Source organism: Mizuhopecten yessoensis, unplaced genomic scaffold (assembly GCF_002113885.1).
Source record: "Mizuhopecten yessoensis strain PY_sf001 unplaced genomic scaffold, ASM211388v2 scaffold8123, whole genome shotgun sequence".
Classification (NCBI taxonomy): Eukaryota; Metazoa; Mollusca; class Bivalvia; order Pectinida; family Pectinidae; genus Mizuhopecten; species Mizuhopecten yessoensis.
Genome location: NW_018407390.1, coordinates 469,587 through 487,563, shown reverse-complemented (window position 1 = coordinate 487,563; position 17,977 = coordinate 469,587). Strand labels below are relative to the sequence as shown.

The 17,977-nt window shown below is 36.2% G+C and overlaps 1 protein-coding gene across 1 annotated transcript in view; it reads right to left on the bottom strand.

Moving 5' to 3' along the window:
- The window catches only part of LOC110454979 (MAU2 chromatid cohesion factor homolog), a 15,445-nt gene extending 2,210 nt beyond the window's left edge, over positions 1 to 13,235 (bottom strand). The window contains exons 1-17 of the mRNA XM_021504827.1: positions 12,972 to 13,235; positions 12,830 to 12,847; positions 9,152 to 9,217; positions 8,757 to 8,852; positions 6,694 to 6,816; positions 6,140 to 6,295; positions 5,689 to 5,764; positions 5,051 to 5,124; positions 4,316 to 4,406; positions 4,028 to 4,131; positions 3,447 to 3,524; positions 2,886 to 2,951; positions 2,362 to 2,489; positions 1,953 to 2,030; positions 1,343 to 1,454; positions 897 to 987; positions 490 to 617 (exon numbers count right to left, since the gene is read on the bottom strand). Of these exons, the coding sequence (XP_021360502.1) occupies positions 490 to 617; positions 897 to 987; positions 1,343 to 1,454; positions 1,953 to 2,030; positions 2,362 to 2,489; positions 2,886 to 2,951; positions 3,447 to 3,524; positions 4,028 to 4,131; positions 4,316 to 4,406; positions 5,051 to 5,124; positions 5,689 to 5,764; positions 6,140 to 6,295; positions 6,694 to 6,816; positions 8,757 to 8,852; positions 9,152 to 9,217; positions 12,830 to 12,847; positions 12,972 to 13,205 (1,719 nt within the window). The 5' untranslated portion in view covers positions 13,206 to 13,235. The remainder of the gene's footprint in view (positions 1 to 489; positions 618 to 896; positions 988 to 1,342; positions 1,455 to 1,952; positions 2,031 to 2,361; positions 2,490 to 2,885; positions 2,952 to 3,446; positions 3,525 to 4,027; positions 4,132 to 4,315; positions 4,407 to 5,050; positions 5,125 to 5,688; positions 5,765 to 6,139; positions 6,296 to 6,693; positions 6,817 to 8,756; positions 8,853 to 9,151; positions 9,218 to 12,829; positions 12,848 to 12,971) is intronic.
- Between the last annotated feature and the right edge of the window lie 4,742 nt (positions 13,236 to 17,977).

Here is a 17,977-nt window from a genome sequence, read left to right as displayed (position 1 = left end):
CCCCCCCGTTTTATGGTACTTTTCCTGAGAGCTTATCTAAATTTATTAACAATCCCTATGTCACTGCAAGTGAAACACAAGGAATTCCACTAGTTTTTCATATACACAGTGATCTCCCCTTGTTTTTATTTGGGATATAACTGTAGGACTGGTCCAGGGAACTAGCACTGATCAGGCAGTGCGGTTGGTAAGAGCGACCATATTTTAAGGTCCAGAGTTCGAATCCTACTCTGGCCAAGATGCAGATTTGTTTTGTTTATTTCATCTTTGCTAGTATTTTTATTCCAGCAAAGTTCGAAAAGGTATGGATTTCTTTTCAGAATTGATTTGATAAAGTTAAATAATGTGTTGCTAGTGAAAAAGGTTTTAATTCATAGCTACAATTTTTGGCAGTAGTACAGGGATCCTTTATGCACAGGAATAGATTTAAAGAACCCATCCAAAAAAGTGACATCAAATTAATGAATCTTCAATAGGTGCAAAGCATACCTGTATTAAGCCATGTTCTGGGAGTTGTGATGACTGAAAGTGATCCTTTAACAGGGACTGTGAAAAGCTGGTGTGCATTTTAAAACCTTCGGCCTCATTGACCTTGTCTCCACAGAGACGGTACAAGTCTGTAACAAGGAAATTTCATGGACGATGTAAACACACACAAACTTAGGTTTTCAAAATAAAAGGTTTTTTATTCTTACTACTCAGCACATTAATTTAATTAATACACTAAATCTGAGAAACACGGTGAATCTTTTCACAGTCAAAAAGCAAAATACATTCATTTTTCATAACTAAATATGCTTTCTATACAGTGTGTTGGGTAGTAGGACCATTCCAAACTCTTATACAGAGATTAGAAAACAGGTGCAACTTAATTTTCTGTGACACATGTAGCTTACCTTTGAGGAGGGAGGACGCCCAAAGCTGGACGTGAACATCAGGTATCTTTCCTGCGAGCTGCATGGCTGGTGTGACCATATTTAGAGCTTCCTGTAAACAAACAGTTATCAAGTGAGTAAGCCAAACATAAAATTTCTGAAGGCTGAAATTAGACCCTGGCACAAGCTCACCAACCTTTCGGACCAGGCCTACTGAAAATGTTTAACACTCTTTGTTGTGTGATTATGGATAATTTTAGATTATAAAGGCATCATAAAGCGCTTTAGAGTGGCTTATGTTAGCTAGATGGAGCGCTATATCAAATGTTGTATATTATTATTATTATCATAAAGGATAAGACATTGAGACTGGGGTACACCATGATAACCCTTACAATAGTTGCAGGTAAAACTACACGAGAGCACACAGCTTACCAGACCTGTGTAGCTCAGTAGTGAGGACTTACAGTGTTGTTGCCTAGAGACAGAAATATATGCCCAAGCAGCACCAGGGAACATGATGTCAGCCGGTTCAGGTCCTCGGCATTTGCCATTTTAAGAGTTTCTCTGAGGTAGCGCCTGTATTAGAAAACATTTTATTTAAATTATTTGCATAATTTAATCTTGCTAACATAACCTTTTACTTGCCTTTATTAAGATTCATTAATAGACAAGTACCAGTAATAGTGTTGCTGGGTTAACACATTTTTTAAATGTTTTATTTTTGCAAATATATCTCAATCAGAGAGACTCAACTACACAGGATATACAGGAAAGACCAGGTATAAGATAGAAACTCTTAACACATGTCTATTGTCTAATACCCATAATTTGACAACGTAGACTATGATCGCTTAGCCTTAAGACTAACAACATATACTGTACTCACTTAGCCTTACAATTTGACACGGGGCTAACAACATATACTGTACTCACTTAGCCTTACAATTTGACACACAGCTAACAACATATACAGTACTCACTTAGCCTTACAATTTGACACGCGGCTAACAACATATACTGTACTCACTTAGCCTTACAATTTGACACGTGGCTAGCAACATATACAGTACTCACTTGGCCTCGCTGTACCGAGCTTGGAAGAAAGCCTGGAGACCACGCACATAAAATGAGGATGCTTTCAAACTATGGGAGCTGTAACAAATAGATTAAAATATCCGTCTCACTAAATTTTCCTATGAAGCTGGTCCTATAACTTAAATGTTAACAATGCTAAATTACTGTAAATTATTATGTTTAGTCTTAAAATGTTAGTGATTTTTTTCTCACTGTTTCTAAGATGCTTTTTGGTCTGGACAGTGATATCCTAATAAGTCTTCTAAATTTAGGAAGTTTCCCATAACATTTTATCAAAACAGCACTTTTTTTAAACAGATTTGTTTGCATTACACTGTTACCCCAGGTTTATCAATAGTTAATGAATAAGCCTCTTTAGATATTTTTGTAACATATGTGAGTAACTTACTGAGTTGACAATTTCTCTGGTTCAAGTTTTTCAAGGATGCTGACCAGTTCTCCTTGTCGGTTTGTTCTCAGGTAAACTATTGCTAAATTGAGGTGAACAAAAGATTCCAACTCCATTGCTTTTGAAAACTGTAAAAGATGAACATGATAAATAAAAGTTAAACTCCCGTTACTGCTCTGCTGGGAAACTTTTAGGTACGAAGACAGGTAAACCTTTCTATTTTCCATATTTGGAATTATTATTTAATCCTTTCACCACTGTAAACCAAAGTGGACACATCCAGATCAATGCATGGTAGAGTCTACTAAAGTTACATCGGGATGAAAGGGTTAACTAGGTTTTAAGGTCCAGCACATTATACGTGCATTGAAATTAGGCAAAGAAATCTTGCATGGTAGACAACAAATTCTAATGTAGGTTAGAGGATTTTTTATAGTTTTTTTGCTTTATGGAAATATCAGTTGTTAATTATATAAGTAGATAATAAAACTATGTTTTGCAGTATTTGTTTAAAGATGATATACCTTAACGGCAGTTTTGAACTGTGCCTCGGCAGCCTCCATACAGTTCATGGACATGGCATATAATCCCTGAAAAAGAATGTAAAATTAACAGTAACAGATAATGCTAATACTTCAGTGTTTGGCAGTGCAGTGAAGTTGCTAAGTGTAACAACAGTCAACAAAGGAGGCATATCAATACTCAGAAAGCAGAATTTATTGAATACATTATTAATGTTCTTTCAAATGTCTATTTCCATTCTACATGCATGTTGGCTAACTTCCCTTTCACTTATTAAGTAGGAAAATATACAAGTGCAAAAATAAACTGACACACTATAAATTACACTGAAACAGTATTATAACATAAATATATTTTATACTGCAACACTGAATAAGACAAAGGTACTTTAAATGGGTGAGCTGAAAATCTTAAAAAGTTAATATCAATACCACAATGAAGTGAAAAGATTTAAAAAGATGACTTATATTTTCGTAATTCTCATATTACAAGTTGCTAGCTGTAATGGCACTTACATTTTTGACAACAAGAAAATAAATCACTGGTTTACACAATTGACTTACCAGCAGTGTATGAATCTGTGCAGAGTGTGTGCTAAAAAGTCGAGGCTGCTGCTGACACACATGGCATGCTTGGAAAATCTGTGGGAAAAGTACACAACATTTTGACTTCAGTTATACACAAATTTGCTTTTCACACTTTTATTTTAAAAGATCATTGTCACTGTAAGCTACCAAGGATTTCACATATAGTTTTAAGTTTTTTCTTTTTGTTAGATTTGTTTGGTACTACATGTTCATGCTTTTGCCATACTTTTCGTCAGTCTCTACTTAATCATCCTGTGCCTGCTGTTCCTTCAGACCTACTTGCCAGCAGAAAATACCTGTTCATATTATCACAGAGAAGTCTGCTAAACTGAGATTTGTTGCCATGCTGATCAATGTGTGCAATGTCAAGAAAACATCATCATCAAAATGTTACACAGAGTATGTGTGTATTGAGAATAAGCATTGTTGATAAATCCATTTCAGCTTGGATGGGTTAGAAATATAAGTGAACGTTTTCATTTTTATAGATATTAAAATAGGAAAAGAGGAACACAGTTATTTTGATCAATTTTGAAGGTGGTCCGGACTCTACTCACTTCCTGGATAGCCATGGTTTTGTTGCCCATTATCAGTCGACACATAATGATGTGCTCCAGCAGCATCAGCTGGAACTGTGACAAAAGTGGATGGGCATCCAACACTGGAAGTAAATTTAACTACTAGTATTGGTAACTGCTCAGCAATTTAAAATCGAGGAAAACAAAAACGTTTCCAAAGCGGCTGACTGATCAAAGTTCAATTAAAATCATAGTTACAATTCAGTTAAAAGTGACAACAAAAACGTGTCTTATTACATTTAGTTATTTAAAAGTTACCTTACTTACTTTTTAATTTTTCTATTTGCATAAGAGCTTTGTCTGTGTATTTTTGTGCCTTGTCCATGTATCCTGCCTGCATGGAGTGCATTACTGTCACCTGTGGGAGGCAAACAAATCAATCTTACCATCATTTCATTCAAATCAACTTGTTCAACATATCTTCATTATTTGCATTACTGCATTCAACTGGAAAAGCTGTGTCAATAGTAGCAATAAGATATTTCACAATATGTGAGGGGACACAATTCTTTATAACGTTCCTCTTTGCCAAAATATTGCTAGAATTCTGAGCTTGGCAGTCATAAGTTGGCACTATTTACAGCCATTATAAATTGTACACTAAATTGCTTACATTTAGATTGGTAACATTCACGATATGGAACTTTGTGATAACAGTGTTAATTGTTCCTGGTTTTCTTTAATACTTTTTCAACATGTATGTTTCTATAACTCACTGTTATCACTGTCTCTATAAAAGACTGTCATTGTTTCTCTAAGTGACAAAGCACATGTTTCTCTCACTGTCAAGGTCAATAACAAAAGTCTGAAATAAAAACTTTGGAAGGGATGTGAACTATGCCCTGCAAGGAGTAATTTCAAGACTGGCATTACCTACTTTTTTCACGTCCTCATGTCCTAAACGACCTTAGCTGTTGATAGGATGTTAAACCCTATACAACTGACTTAGTTCCATTATGTATTGCACTAGGATTCTATATTTAGGATATCTTGGGTACTTACCAAGTATACCAGTACACACATGTGTTCAATAGGGAGCCAATGAAACATGTCTACTTGGTTACTGGAGGTGTGTTCTGTAAACAGGGCCAGAAAACATGTAATATTACAAATACAGATCAACATAATCCACAGATAACACCAGTGACATCTGTTAGCATTATTTCCTTAAAATACAAAACAATGGAATATTTATCTCTGAAAACTAACCGGTATCAATTAATTCATTCTTGTGTATATTTCAAATGCGTCTAAAAATTCATCAACAACACCTTTAACAGGTTTCTTAATGTAGAGCTCTTCTGGAGAGAAGCTGCCCATTACAGAAAGATAGCGTATACAACTTCTTACAGAATATATTACAGGCCGAAACATGTCACCACTGTGGATAGAGTAAAGGAATTAACATTTCGAACAAGATCCAGTGGTGTTGTTGCTATCCCTTCTTTTTGAGTTTTGTTGTTTTGACAGTATATTACAGTTGATTTACACATCTGCAATTGTTTTTTACTACAGCAATTTAACATTTTCTAGTCGTCCTCCATTAACATCAACATCTATAATTATAAGGACACTCGACAGTTGAGTAAAGGAGGAAGAGCTCCTCTACCAATCCAAGAGACTTTTAAATGAGCTCCTACCTTCATCTGTGTGTAACTGTGTTATGGTCTGTATAATTTGCTGAAGATTTTTTAGGGCTGGTTTCACACTCTTTACCTGAAATGGTATTTAGGGGAAATTCAGCTTTCACCAATAAATATTGTATTACATGAGAAATGTTTACAGAAAATTTATCATTTTCTGCAACAAAAAATATAACAGGCATAAACAGTTTCATTGTCTGACAGTGTATTTTGTTGATGAATGGGAAAGACATGCACATGTTCATCGCTAATATTGATAATTTTACATATATTTTGTAAATCTGAACAAGTGGTTATTACTTGAATTGTTATGTTCAACAATGAATAATTCTTCAAACTGGTTTGCATTCCCTGATGGCTAAATGCTCAAAATAATGACAAAGGACAGTAGAAAACTCAGACAACATGAAACAATTCTGATTTAAAGATAAGCTAAGCTATAGTTTACCTGGCCAGCCATGAGATAATGACACACTTGTAGGACGAGGAAAAAAACCTTTAGTGACTCTTTTTGAACAGGCGGACCATTGTATGTTTCTATCATTTGACCGGCAGTACTAAGAGTGGTGTGGACATCTGCTGTCTTTTTGTCTATCAGGTACAGCTACAGGTAAATCACAGAATATCAAATACAGCAACAGGTACATCATATCATTACATACAGTTACAGGTAAATCACAGATTGTTAAATACAGCAACAAGTACATCAGATCGGGATAGGCAAATTACAAATGTACAATTATTTTAATACAACAGCAATTAAAACTTTTCTAATTTGTGTCAGTACAGGTAGATCACTGATAAAACAGCAAAGTTAAAAATCCCAAAAGAACTTATTTTCTATCAGAAAGTTTTAATACATGTACTATTATTTGTGTCGATTTGATACAATTATATTCTAATATTACTGCCACAACAATTATTTACCTGTAAATCTGTGATTTACCTAAATTACCCTGATAAACTAACTAAACATCAAAATGTTGTGCAACTCTGACTTACCATGCCTTTGCTGAGAACAAAAAGGAGTTTTGTATATTCTGAATGAGCTGTAGCTGAGAACTCGGCACCTGCTGATAGTAACTGACATGCTGTCACAAAATCCTTTTCTATTGAATGGATTTGCTGAAAATGAAATAAGACACATCTAAAACTGATCATGACCTTAGAACTGATAAAATTAGTTACATTTGTTTTGGGTTTTATATCTTAACAATTGCTCAGGCCATATGATGATGGTTGGAAGTTATATACAAATGTGATAATACCAATCTGAGTCACATGTATAATATAAGATGTATACACCAAATTCTAATCTCAGGTCATTCAGGTTTTTGAAAATAACTTCATGACAAACTTTTAGTTTGAAAATTATTATATAGACCCTACTAAATGTATCAACAATGTGTTACAGTCAGTCTGCCTCAGAATAATGTCACCTAGTAATTTCATTTCTTATTAAATTATAGATACTTCAACTCAAACTCAGCATCCGACAGACTACAAATAATCAAGCTACATGTGGTCTCGTACATAGTGACATGAAAATGTGGAAAAATACATCCAGTGAATGGAATGTTTTGTGTTCCTACTTGTGATGATTCTGATAAATGAAAAGAATGATCTGTTTTCTTTTTTACAGTATCAACAGAATTACTTCTTTACAGTCAAATACGAACAGTTCCAATTTGAAATCTGTAATTATTTCTGTCATACTGCTAGTGTTATTGAGGACCAAAGAATAATGTATGGGTCAAGGTTTCAAACCACAACATATAACAAGAGGCCCAGAGGGCCCGTATCGCTCACCTGAATACGTTTAAAATAATTGGTATGAAGTAAATATATAGCACTCCATGGTAGGTGCTGTAAATATATAGCACTCCATCATAGGTAGGGGGGAAAGAGTCATACCCATCAATTATATAAAATTGAGACCCCTTGGCCCAAGGATGCTCCAGACTAAATAAGGATACAATCCCTTAATCCTGATGGTCGAAGAAGGATTTTACCTCTATTTCTCCTATTAGGCCCTGTCCTTCTGCCCCCTGGGAGACCACACCCACTGCTTATACAAAATTGAATTCCCTTGGCCCAGGGATGCTCCAGACTAAACTAGAATAAAATCCCTTAATCCCTATGGTAGAAGAAGGATTTTAAAGGTTTTACCTCTATTTTCCCTATTGGGCCCCGACCCTCAGGTCCCAGGGGGGCCACACCCACTGTTTATACAAAATTGGTTCCCCTTTACCCAAAGATGCTCCACACCAAATATGGACCAAATCCTTTCATTCCTACAGAATACGAAGGATTTTAAAGAATATGCTATATTTCTCCTATCGGGCCCCGCCCCTCAGGTCCCAGGGGGGCCACACCTACTGTTTATACAAAACTGGTTCCCCTTTACCAAAAGATGTTCAACACCAAATATGGACCAAATCCTTTCATTCCTACAGAATACGAAGGATTTTAAAGTATAATTTGCTATGTTTCCCCTATTTGGCCCTGCCTCTCAGCCCCTAGGGGGGCCAGACCCACCAATTAAACAAAATTGTTTCCCCTTCACCCAAGAATGCTTCAGACCCAATATGGACCAAATCCTTTCATTCCTACATAAAAAGAAGGATTTTAAAGAATTTGCTATGTTTCCCCTATTGGGCCCTGCCCCTCAGGTCCCAGGGGGGCCAGATCCACGGTTTATACAAAACTGGTTCCCCTTCACACAAGGACGCTTCAGACCAAATATGGAACAAATCCTTTCATTCCTACGGTAGAAGAAGGATTTTAAAGGTTTTACCTCTATTTCCCCTATTTGGCCCCACCATGCCCGCCCCTCTGCCCCCAGGGGGGCCAAAAAAATGAGTCCCCTTGGCCTAAGGATGCTCCAGACCAAATTTAGTCAAAATCTACTTGGCCGTTCAGGACTAGTAGCGTTTTAAAGGAAAAGTTGACGGACGGACGACGGACGCTGCGGTATGGCATAAGCTCACCATGGTCCTTTGGACCAGGTGAGCTAAAAAGTATTTGCATTTCGGTACACATTAAAGTAAGGACTAGTTACTTACCGCCAGCTGAAAAAGAAGTCTACAATGCCAATACGGTGCCTGTTGGGATATTTCGACTGCTTTCACCAGGATCTGTCTCGCATGCTGTAGTTGATTCTGAAGAAAAAAGTTTTTATCTCGATCCTTGAAGCTTTGAAAGTTTTTACTACCAAGAGATTGATGCATAAATTGGAGTACATGTACTTGTTTTTTAAAATTAAACAAACAAATAATAAATTTAGACTCCGTGCAAGATTTGAATTTTGAGAGTCAAAACATGACAAATAGACTTGTCCTTTAAAACAAAGTTCAATGCTCCTATTGAGGAAGCAAATACTTTCAAGGGTTTACTGAGTGCTATTCAAAATAATTTTGATTACAAACTGTGGAGCATGTATCTAAACAGATCATCTTACCTGATCCTGGAACATCTGTGCCAATACACATGCAGCTTCGAACTTGACATCGTCACTCGCTGGCATCTTGAATTATGTTAAGGAACAGATTTGTTTGACCTACTCTGATAAAATATTTTATTGAGAGAAAAATTGCTCACATCAGTAGCATCCAGATAATAGTTTCATTTATGAAACTACATGTATAATACAAGTTTTTGGCTCAAGTTTGACTAACTAGTAACTACATGTATTAAAGTTTTCCTATCTAACAAATTAAACAAAGAGGCCCAGAGGGCCTGTATAGCTCACCTGAATATTTAAGCAGTCATAGCAAATATTCTCCTTAAATATATTATATTGTACTACAAATTTGTCACTCGCAAACTTTGTCAGCTCCATCTGTTGAAACTACCAGTCAAATATTATTATAAGATTTTATGCTTTTTGGCCATCGTTCTTCTTCAAATATTAAAATTTTATGCCTTTCGATTTTTCAGAAGAAGTCGCTCGATGTTTTTGACATATTTGACACCTGTGACCTTGAAGAAGGTCAAAGTCAATTTCATTCTCAAACTTTGTCTGGCTCTTTCCCAGGAAGCCACCAGCCAAATATTAAGGTTATATACCTTTTAGTTCTTCAGAAGTAGTCGTTTGAAGCGTTTGACATATTTTTCCCCACTGACCTTTATAGGAGGTCAAGGTAATTTTCATTCTCAAACTTTGTCAGGCTCTATATCCCAGGAATCCATCAGCCAAATAAAAAGATTCTATACCTTTTGGTTCTTCAGGAGAAGTCGTTTGAAGTGTTTGACATATTTGACCCCTGTGACCTTGAAATCAGGTCAAGGTCATTTTCACAAACTTTGTTGGGCTCCGACCGAGGAAGCTTTCAGCCAAATATCATGACTCTAGGCCAGTCCGTTCTTCAGAAGAAGTTGTTTAAAGGAAAAGTTGACGGACGACAGACACCGCCCCATCACATAAGCTCACTTGCCCTTCAGGCAGGTGAGCTAATAAAATCAGCTTTAAAATGCCTTTGGTCAGTCTTTACTTCATCCAATAGTTTTCACAATTTTGGGGTCTGGAACATTGATTTAGTTTTTGAAAGTATTTAATTTCATAATCCAACATAATTGTATTGTATATATAATTTCTAAGGGATAAAAAAAAAAGGCAATTTAAAACTGAAGGAAATCAGATATGATTGATACTACATCCACTACTGCAACAATAAATGAAATTTCTGTTCTGGTAGAAAATTTCCTAAGAAAGGAAGAGTTATGTCCCTTTGACTATTTTTTATGTTCATTCTAGAGATTTGTGTGTTTATTACTAGGTATATTGCAATGGTTTTTTTTGGCTTTACTGTAACCATGTCAGTATCATATTTTTTTTTTCTAGTGATATAGTTTTTATATTTTACACTCCTTCATTATTAATGTCAATCTCACAATTACATACACCTACATTTAGTAGAATTATTTGTTTACCAACAAGGGTTAAAAAACAGCTGAGATGAAAGATAAAAATATTGCTAATTAAGGTTAGTAATGTTTATTCTTTGATACCCTTAAAATAAATAGAATAATCAAATATAAATTATATTATGATAACATGCATACAAAAGTAACTTTACTATTAGAATTAAAGTAATAGACAAAACAAGAGATCCCAGAGGGATCTTGGCGCCTACCATTGTGTCATCTTCATTAGTTCTGTCAGTTCGATCTTTTCTCTTCTTTTCTCCATAATTTATCGAGTCATGTAACCAGTAAATGCACCTTTGATCTAAACTTAATACTGCTGTGTATAAAAGACAACCATCAAAGTGAGTTTGTCATTTCACATATTTACTAGAACAGTACTTAATGTGAAAGAAATAGAATTGTTCATTGCAATATGAGAAAGATCTGTTTAGTTCCACCGTTAGCCATTTTGTTCACTTAATATAACATGCACAACGAGGTATCAAGGGGAACCTACATATCAAGTTTGAGAAAGATCCCTCAAGTTAATCCTGAGAAATCGTACCAACAAAATGTCAAAAATTGAAGATGGTTGTCAGCTGGTAATTTTGTTTATCTGATCAGTTTCAAAAGTGAACATGAACAATAAAGGATAGTTGGGAACCTCCATATAGAATTTAAGAAAGAACCTTCCAGTACTTCCTGGGAAATAGCACTAACAAACCTCAACTGTCAAAATCAAAGATTTGTTCATCCGATCAGTCTCATAAGAAAATATGCATAACTTCATACCAAGGGAAACCTACATAATTTTTTTAAGAAAGATCTCTCCAGTACTTCCTGAGTAACAGCCATAACAAACCTTCACTGTCAAAATCCAAGACGGCTGCCTGTCTGCCATTTTTCTTTTATCTGATCAGTCTCAAAGGTAAATATGCACATCTAAGGACCTTACATATAAGATTTGAGAAAGATCTCTCCACTACTTATTGAGAAACGGCGATAACAAACATTCACTTTAAAAATTCAAGATTGCTGCCTGGCGGCCATTTTATCTGATCAGTCTCAAAAGTTAACCTGTACAACGACATACCTAGGTAAGCCTACATATAAAATTTGAGAAAGATCCCTTTAGTACTTCCTGAGAAATAGTGATAACAAACCTTCCCTATCAAAATCCAAGATGGTGGCCTGTCGGCCATTTTGTTTATCCGATCAGTCTCAAAAGTTGCCCTGCACAAATAAGGACCAAGGGGAACCTACAGTACAGTATTTTAGAAAGATCCCTTTGGTACTTCCTGAGAAATAGCGATCACAAGAATTGTTTAAGGATGGACGACGGACGAACCACGGACACAGATGAAGGTGGGCTAAAAATAAAAGAATAATAGCAAGTTGTGGTCTTAACATAATTTTAGTAATGAAGATGAAATTATGTTTGTTGCATTAATCTCCAATTTCAAGAATTCAAGAAAAAGAAGTTAAGTTACACGACAATTGAATGATGTCTACCTAGTATTTTTTATGTTGAATGTTATTTATATTGTACCCATTATTCTCGTCTGATAAAAGGTTTCAAATAAGCTTAATACACATTGAATATATCTTCCAGATATCGTGATACATACTGTATCATGACCCAAATATTGTGATACGTATTGTAATTCGTATCGCAGCATTACTCACGATACACACCCCTAATGTGTGTTTGTGTTGTTTTAGATCTGCTTCACTACCGATTTGTTTGGTTATCCAGCAGACAGTGTGTGCTGTACAGACTAGAAAGAAATGATATGGTCCAGTATATGGATCCTGACAGGAGTTACTGTGTTCCTGTCACCAATTAACAAAGAAAACTTTCTGTGTGTCTTTCTTATTTTTTTTAGATCGGGCACATTAACTTATAAGTAAAATCGTCATCTGTGTAATCTTAAGTCATGTGTAATGGTTGAAATAAGTAATCACTACCTTTGACCGGAAAAATCTGAAATCATGTTAGGTTACTTCCCCTTGACCAAATAATATCAGAACGAACATAAATACTTCCCCAATTTTTCGCTTTATTTACACCAGTTTCTCTGACTTTTTTTCTGCTTTCAACACAAATACCAACACAATTGTGTGAGCCATTGATAATCTCAGGTTAACGGCCGCTATGTGAAGTCAAGCGGTCAGCTGTTGACAATAAGGACGACTGTGTTCATTGTTGCATCAATTTCAAAAAGGATACAGAAACAGACAGCGTCCACTGCAAGTAGAGACAGAAAACAATCATGTAATGCAAGTAACATTCAGTTAACTGATATATCATTATTTCAGTCATTAAAGCTAAAGCGAATACCAATGTCATCCAAAGTTATGGTTATACTTACTGCTTGTTCTAAATGCGTTCTGGCCAAGTCGGTGTTTTTTGTATGGGCTAACAAAATATTACCGAGTTGAAGGTGTGTTCTGGCTTCGATTTTGGGTGGCGGTTTGAAGTTGAACATGGACTGAAGGCAATGGATACAAAGTCTAATATTTGGAGGGTTTGATGTCCTAAATGTCTCTGCTAATCCTAGTAATGAGGCATACCATGGATCATACACAGTCGATCCGGTCGCCATTTTGATCAGTTCCCGCTGCCAATCCGCGAAGATGATAATTCCGCACAAAATGTTTACATTTAGTTTAAAAATTGTGAATGTCATCCTTTTAATAAAAACCGGCGAAGTATTTTACAGAAAATTGGAATTCGATAATCATTATTGTCAACGTATTTTATTATTAGATTTTTATCAGGAAATACTTTTATTGTTTAACCTGACGTATGCTACGTAACTTTTTACGCAGTCATTTTTGGTAGGTGTTAGGGGCGTGAACTTTTAGTCACAACGGGCACCTGCTAAAGTGCATTATGCAGACGATTCTGTCAGTGTTGCCTATTTGAAAAAGTTAAGTTAGAAAACGATAATAATCACAGTGGCTATGAAATCATCTGCATACATTTATATAAAACATTCTACAGATCCACATATTTATAAACAATGCATACTGCATAATAAGTCTGTATCCGACCGACACAATCCATTCCACAGTTATTGATTATTTTAGAGACCCACTAATAATCAATGAAATGTATCTATTACAGATTTAAGAAGGCTCGAGCTAAGCTCTTGACTTGTATTTTATCGTAGTAACTGACTCTTTAGTTCTAAACAGAATCGGTCAGTCATTTATCTAAACCTAATAATAATTGTGGCTTAGTAAGAATTGTATAGTCCATATATGATTTCATTGACAGCAAATACATATTTCGGTTTGACGCCTATTTTGATGGATGTTGATTAATTAATGTTTATTTTGATACAATAATTTCGTTATGTAATTTGTCACTGATATACCATATGCATATGGATGATGCAGTAAGAATTTTAGTGGCTTGGTCTCTGACCTCCCAAATGTAATTCTTTCTGACCCTTTATTCATATTATAGTTGGTCATTGACGAATTGTCAATAATAACTAGGATGATATTTGAAAACCGATTTCATACCTCCAAAAAGTGCGCTGTGCCTATAATTTTCTGTCGTATTTAGCCATTATCTAATGTCTTATGTGTATCGTCTCAACATGAATGCGTTTCTAACATAAATCCAAATACTAAAACCAAGTTGAAGTTATTGTTAAAACGCCGACTTGTGCACATGACCCAATGGTTTTCTCTTCTTTCCCAATTAACTTTTTTACCCACCATTTGATTAGAAATTAGAGTAAGACAGTTCATTTATAAATATTCCCCAGAATATCCCCCTAGAAAGTGACACGGTATATTATATAATTTTACAAATGTCCGGTAACAAACCGTTTCTGCACGGCTAGGAACGGCTAGATGTGTGATACTGATAGACGAATATTAATATAATAGGAACGAAATGTACAGTATAATGTTATCTTGCTAGATCTGACACGTTTTGAAGCTAAACAAATGCATAAATATGATTACGACTGAACTGGTGGGTTAAGGATCCCCGTCCCTCCGCCTAAAAATGTAATGAGGCATTGTGGGTTTTTTTCTAGGGCATTGCTATTGCATAACCATATCATTTCTGAACAATAACCCATACATATCTTGAAGTAGTTTCCTCAGATTTTTTGGGATATTATGAAATTTCGTTTTAATTTTTTTTTTTTTTTCCAGCGGAACAAAATGAAACATTTTTTTTTTTTATTATGGTTTATTAGAAATAAAACACATAAAAAATAATAACAATGTAAATATTGATGAACAAAACACAAAAAAACTGAGGAATTTTCCAACAATAATACTAAAACAAACAAAAATGCCCGTTACATGAATCAATAAAATTCCGGGTGCCAATGCAACACGTTTAGAACAACGAAAAAAAATATAGGTGACAAAAAATAAATATCTTGCGGACTTACTTATTATACAAAAAATTATAAAGATACAAAAAAACTGAACAAAAAAGAGAGACAAACTGTACCAATAATAATTCTAAATCCCAAAAAGTCATATACAATTTACAACATATAATATAGCACTACTTATATACGAATATAATACAGTAAGCATTACCAACCATTCAAATTACTTAAAATGTAATAACCAATATAAAACAAAACTGCACATTGTGTATGAATAACATCATAACAAACAATGTACTTTACTGTGTCATAGCAAAAATGTCACAATGAACAACAACAAAATTTCATATATTTTACACAACAATAATCTACATAGATTTTAAACGCAAGGGACACAACTCTGTAGTCGAAACGTTATTCAAACGAAATATATCCAAGGGAAGATAACAACATTGTCGAAATGGTAATCAGGGGCAAGTGACTCTAACACTGAAAAACGACAGTGGAAATCTTTAGCGTTTTGCTCTGGCTGGGACGGGGATCCTTAACTAGGGTTCGGACAGTTACGGAATAGGAGTCTATAGTGATGTCACCAGATTTATTTTTTAAAATTAATGTAGGTTATATATTGTACCACATATCCAAAACGGGACTAGAAATTGTTGAGCACACATATCAAATTTCTTCCAGCTAGACAGATACAGTTCTCTATAAAATTCAAGATAATGCGATGGGTTTATTGGCTCTGCTTCATATCGTAAATATCAAGGTAAGTATAACTCCAACCTAATAAGATGTCCTGCTTTATAAACCTCCTTACACAGAACATTTTATTAAATAATAACTCGTCTTCGTCTTTATTCGACAGCCTGCTCCAGTAAAATCTGAGGCAACGACATCTGAAAATTGCAATACATGGATCTTATTTTAATGTTAACATGATAAGCAAAAAATCACACATAACGTGTTAAGGAGAGTAATTTTTAAAAACTGAGAAGAAGAGGAAAGGAGAGGGAAGAAAGTATAAAGTACGAGGAACGAAAACTCTTCTACACCGTATATTACAGAATGGGAGTCGTTAATTGTGTCGCATGTCAGAGAGGACAGAAGATGGTTGGGACGCTTGTCAGAGGAAAGGGAGTCGGTTGTAACACGTGTCAGAGAGGACGGGAGCTAGGTGACACATGTCAGACAGGACGGAAGTCGGTTGTGACACATGTCAGAGAGGAAGGGAGCCGGTTGTGACACATGTCAGAAAGGACAGGAGATGGTTGTAACACATGTCAGAGAGGAAGGGAGCCGGTTGTGACACATGTCAGAGAAGAAGGGAGCCGGTTGTGACGCATGTCAGGGGAAAGGGAGCCGACTGTAACACATGTCAGAGGGGTCGGGAGCTGGTTGTGACACATATCAGAGAGAACGTAATCTGGTTTTGTGACCCGTGAATCGAATGCCAAAATTGATTGTAAAACATGTAGGGGAGACTGGAATTAGTTGCGACACACGCTTGAAGTGAATACAAGAGTCGGTTGTAACATAAGAAGGGGACTGGAATTAATTGTAACTCGTGTAGGGGAGACTGGAGTTAGTTATATCACGTGTAAAAGAGACTGGAGTAAGGTGTAACATGTGTAGGGGAGACTGGAATTAGTTGTAACACGTGTACTTAACACTGGGGTTGGTTGGATGTAACAAGTGTAGGGGAGACTGTAGTTGGTTGTAACACGCAAATGGTTATTATAATACGTGTAGGGGAGACCGGAGTCGGTTGTAACACGTGTTTTTGGAGACTGGTGTTGGATGTAACACATGTAGGTGAGACTGGATTTGGTTGTTACACGTGTAGGGGGTGCAAAACGTATAGTGGAGACTGTAAATGGTAGTCAATTTAAAGCGTGTAAGGGAGACAGGAGTTGGTTGTAACACGTGTAGGGGAGACAGGAGTTAGTTGTAACACGTGTAGGGGAGACAGGAGTTAGTTGTAACACGTGAAGGGGAGAAAGGAGTTAGTTGTAACACATGAAGGGGAGACATGAGTTGGTTGTAACACGTGAAGGAGAGACAGGAGTTAGTTGTAACACGTGTAGGGGAGACAGGAGTAAGTTGTAACACGTGAAGGGGAGACAGGAGCTAGTTGTAACACGTGTAGGGGAGACAGGAGCTAGTTGTAACACGTGAAGGGGAGACAGGAGTTAGTTGTAACACGTGTAGGGGAGACAGGAGTTAGTTGTAACACGTGTAGGGGAGACAGGAGTTAGTTGTAACACGTGAAAGGGTCACGGGAGTTGTTTGTATCATGTGTAGGGGAGACTGCAGTTGGTTGTAAAACATGTAGTGGAGTCTGTAGTTGGTTATATCACGTGTAAAAGAGACTGCATTTGGTTGTATAATGTGTAGGGGAGACTGCAGTTGGTTGGATCATGTGTAGGGGAGACTGCAGTTGGTTGTATCATGTGAAGCGGAGACTGCAGTTGGTTGTATCACGTGTAAAGGAGACTGAAGTTGGTTGTAACACGTGCAGGGGAGACTTGAGCTGATTGTTACACGTGTAACGAACACGGGAGTTGGATGTAATACGTGTAGGGGGAGACTAGTTGGTTGTAACACGTGTAGGGGAGACGAGAGTTGGTTGTAACACGTGTAGGAGATACTGGAGTTGGTTGTAACACGTGTATGGGATACTGTAGTTGGTTGTAACACGTGTAGGTGATACTCTGGTTGATTAAAACACGTGTAGGTGATACTGGGGTTGATTAAAACACGTGTAGGGGAGACTGGAATTGGTTGTAACACGTGTATGGGAAACCTTAAGTAGTTTATGATTTTTTTTACATGATGGCGTGCCATACTGGCAGTTCCAGCAATGTTATCATAAAGCTCACAGGAAGTAGTACACTGCTGGCACGAGTTCAATTAATTCTTTTAACAGTCAGTGGGAGAGGCGTAAACCATTCTCAAGTACTGGCCGCAGAACTACCTTTTAGACTAACAATTGATAAATATATTTGCTG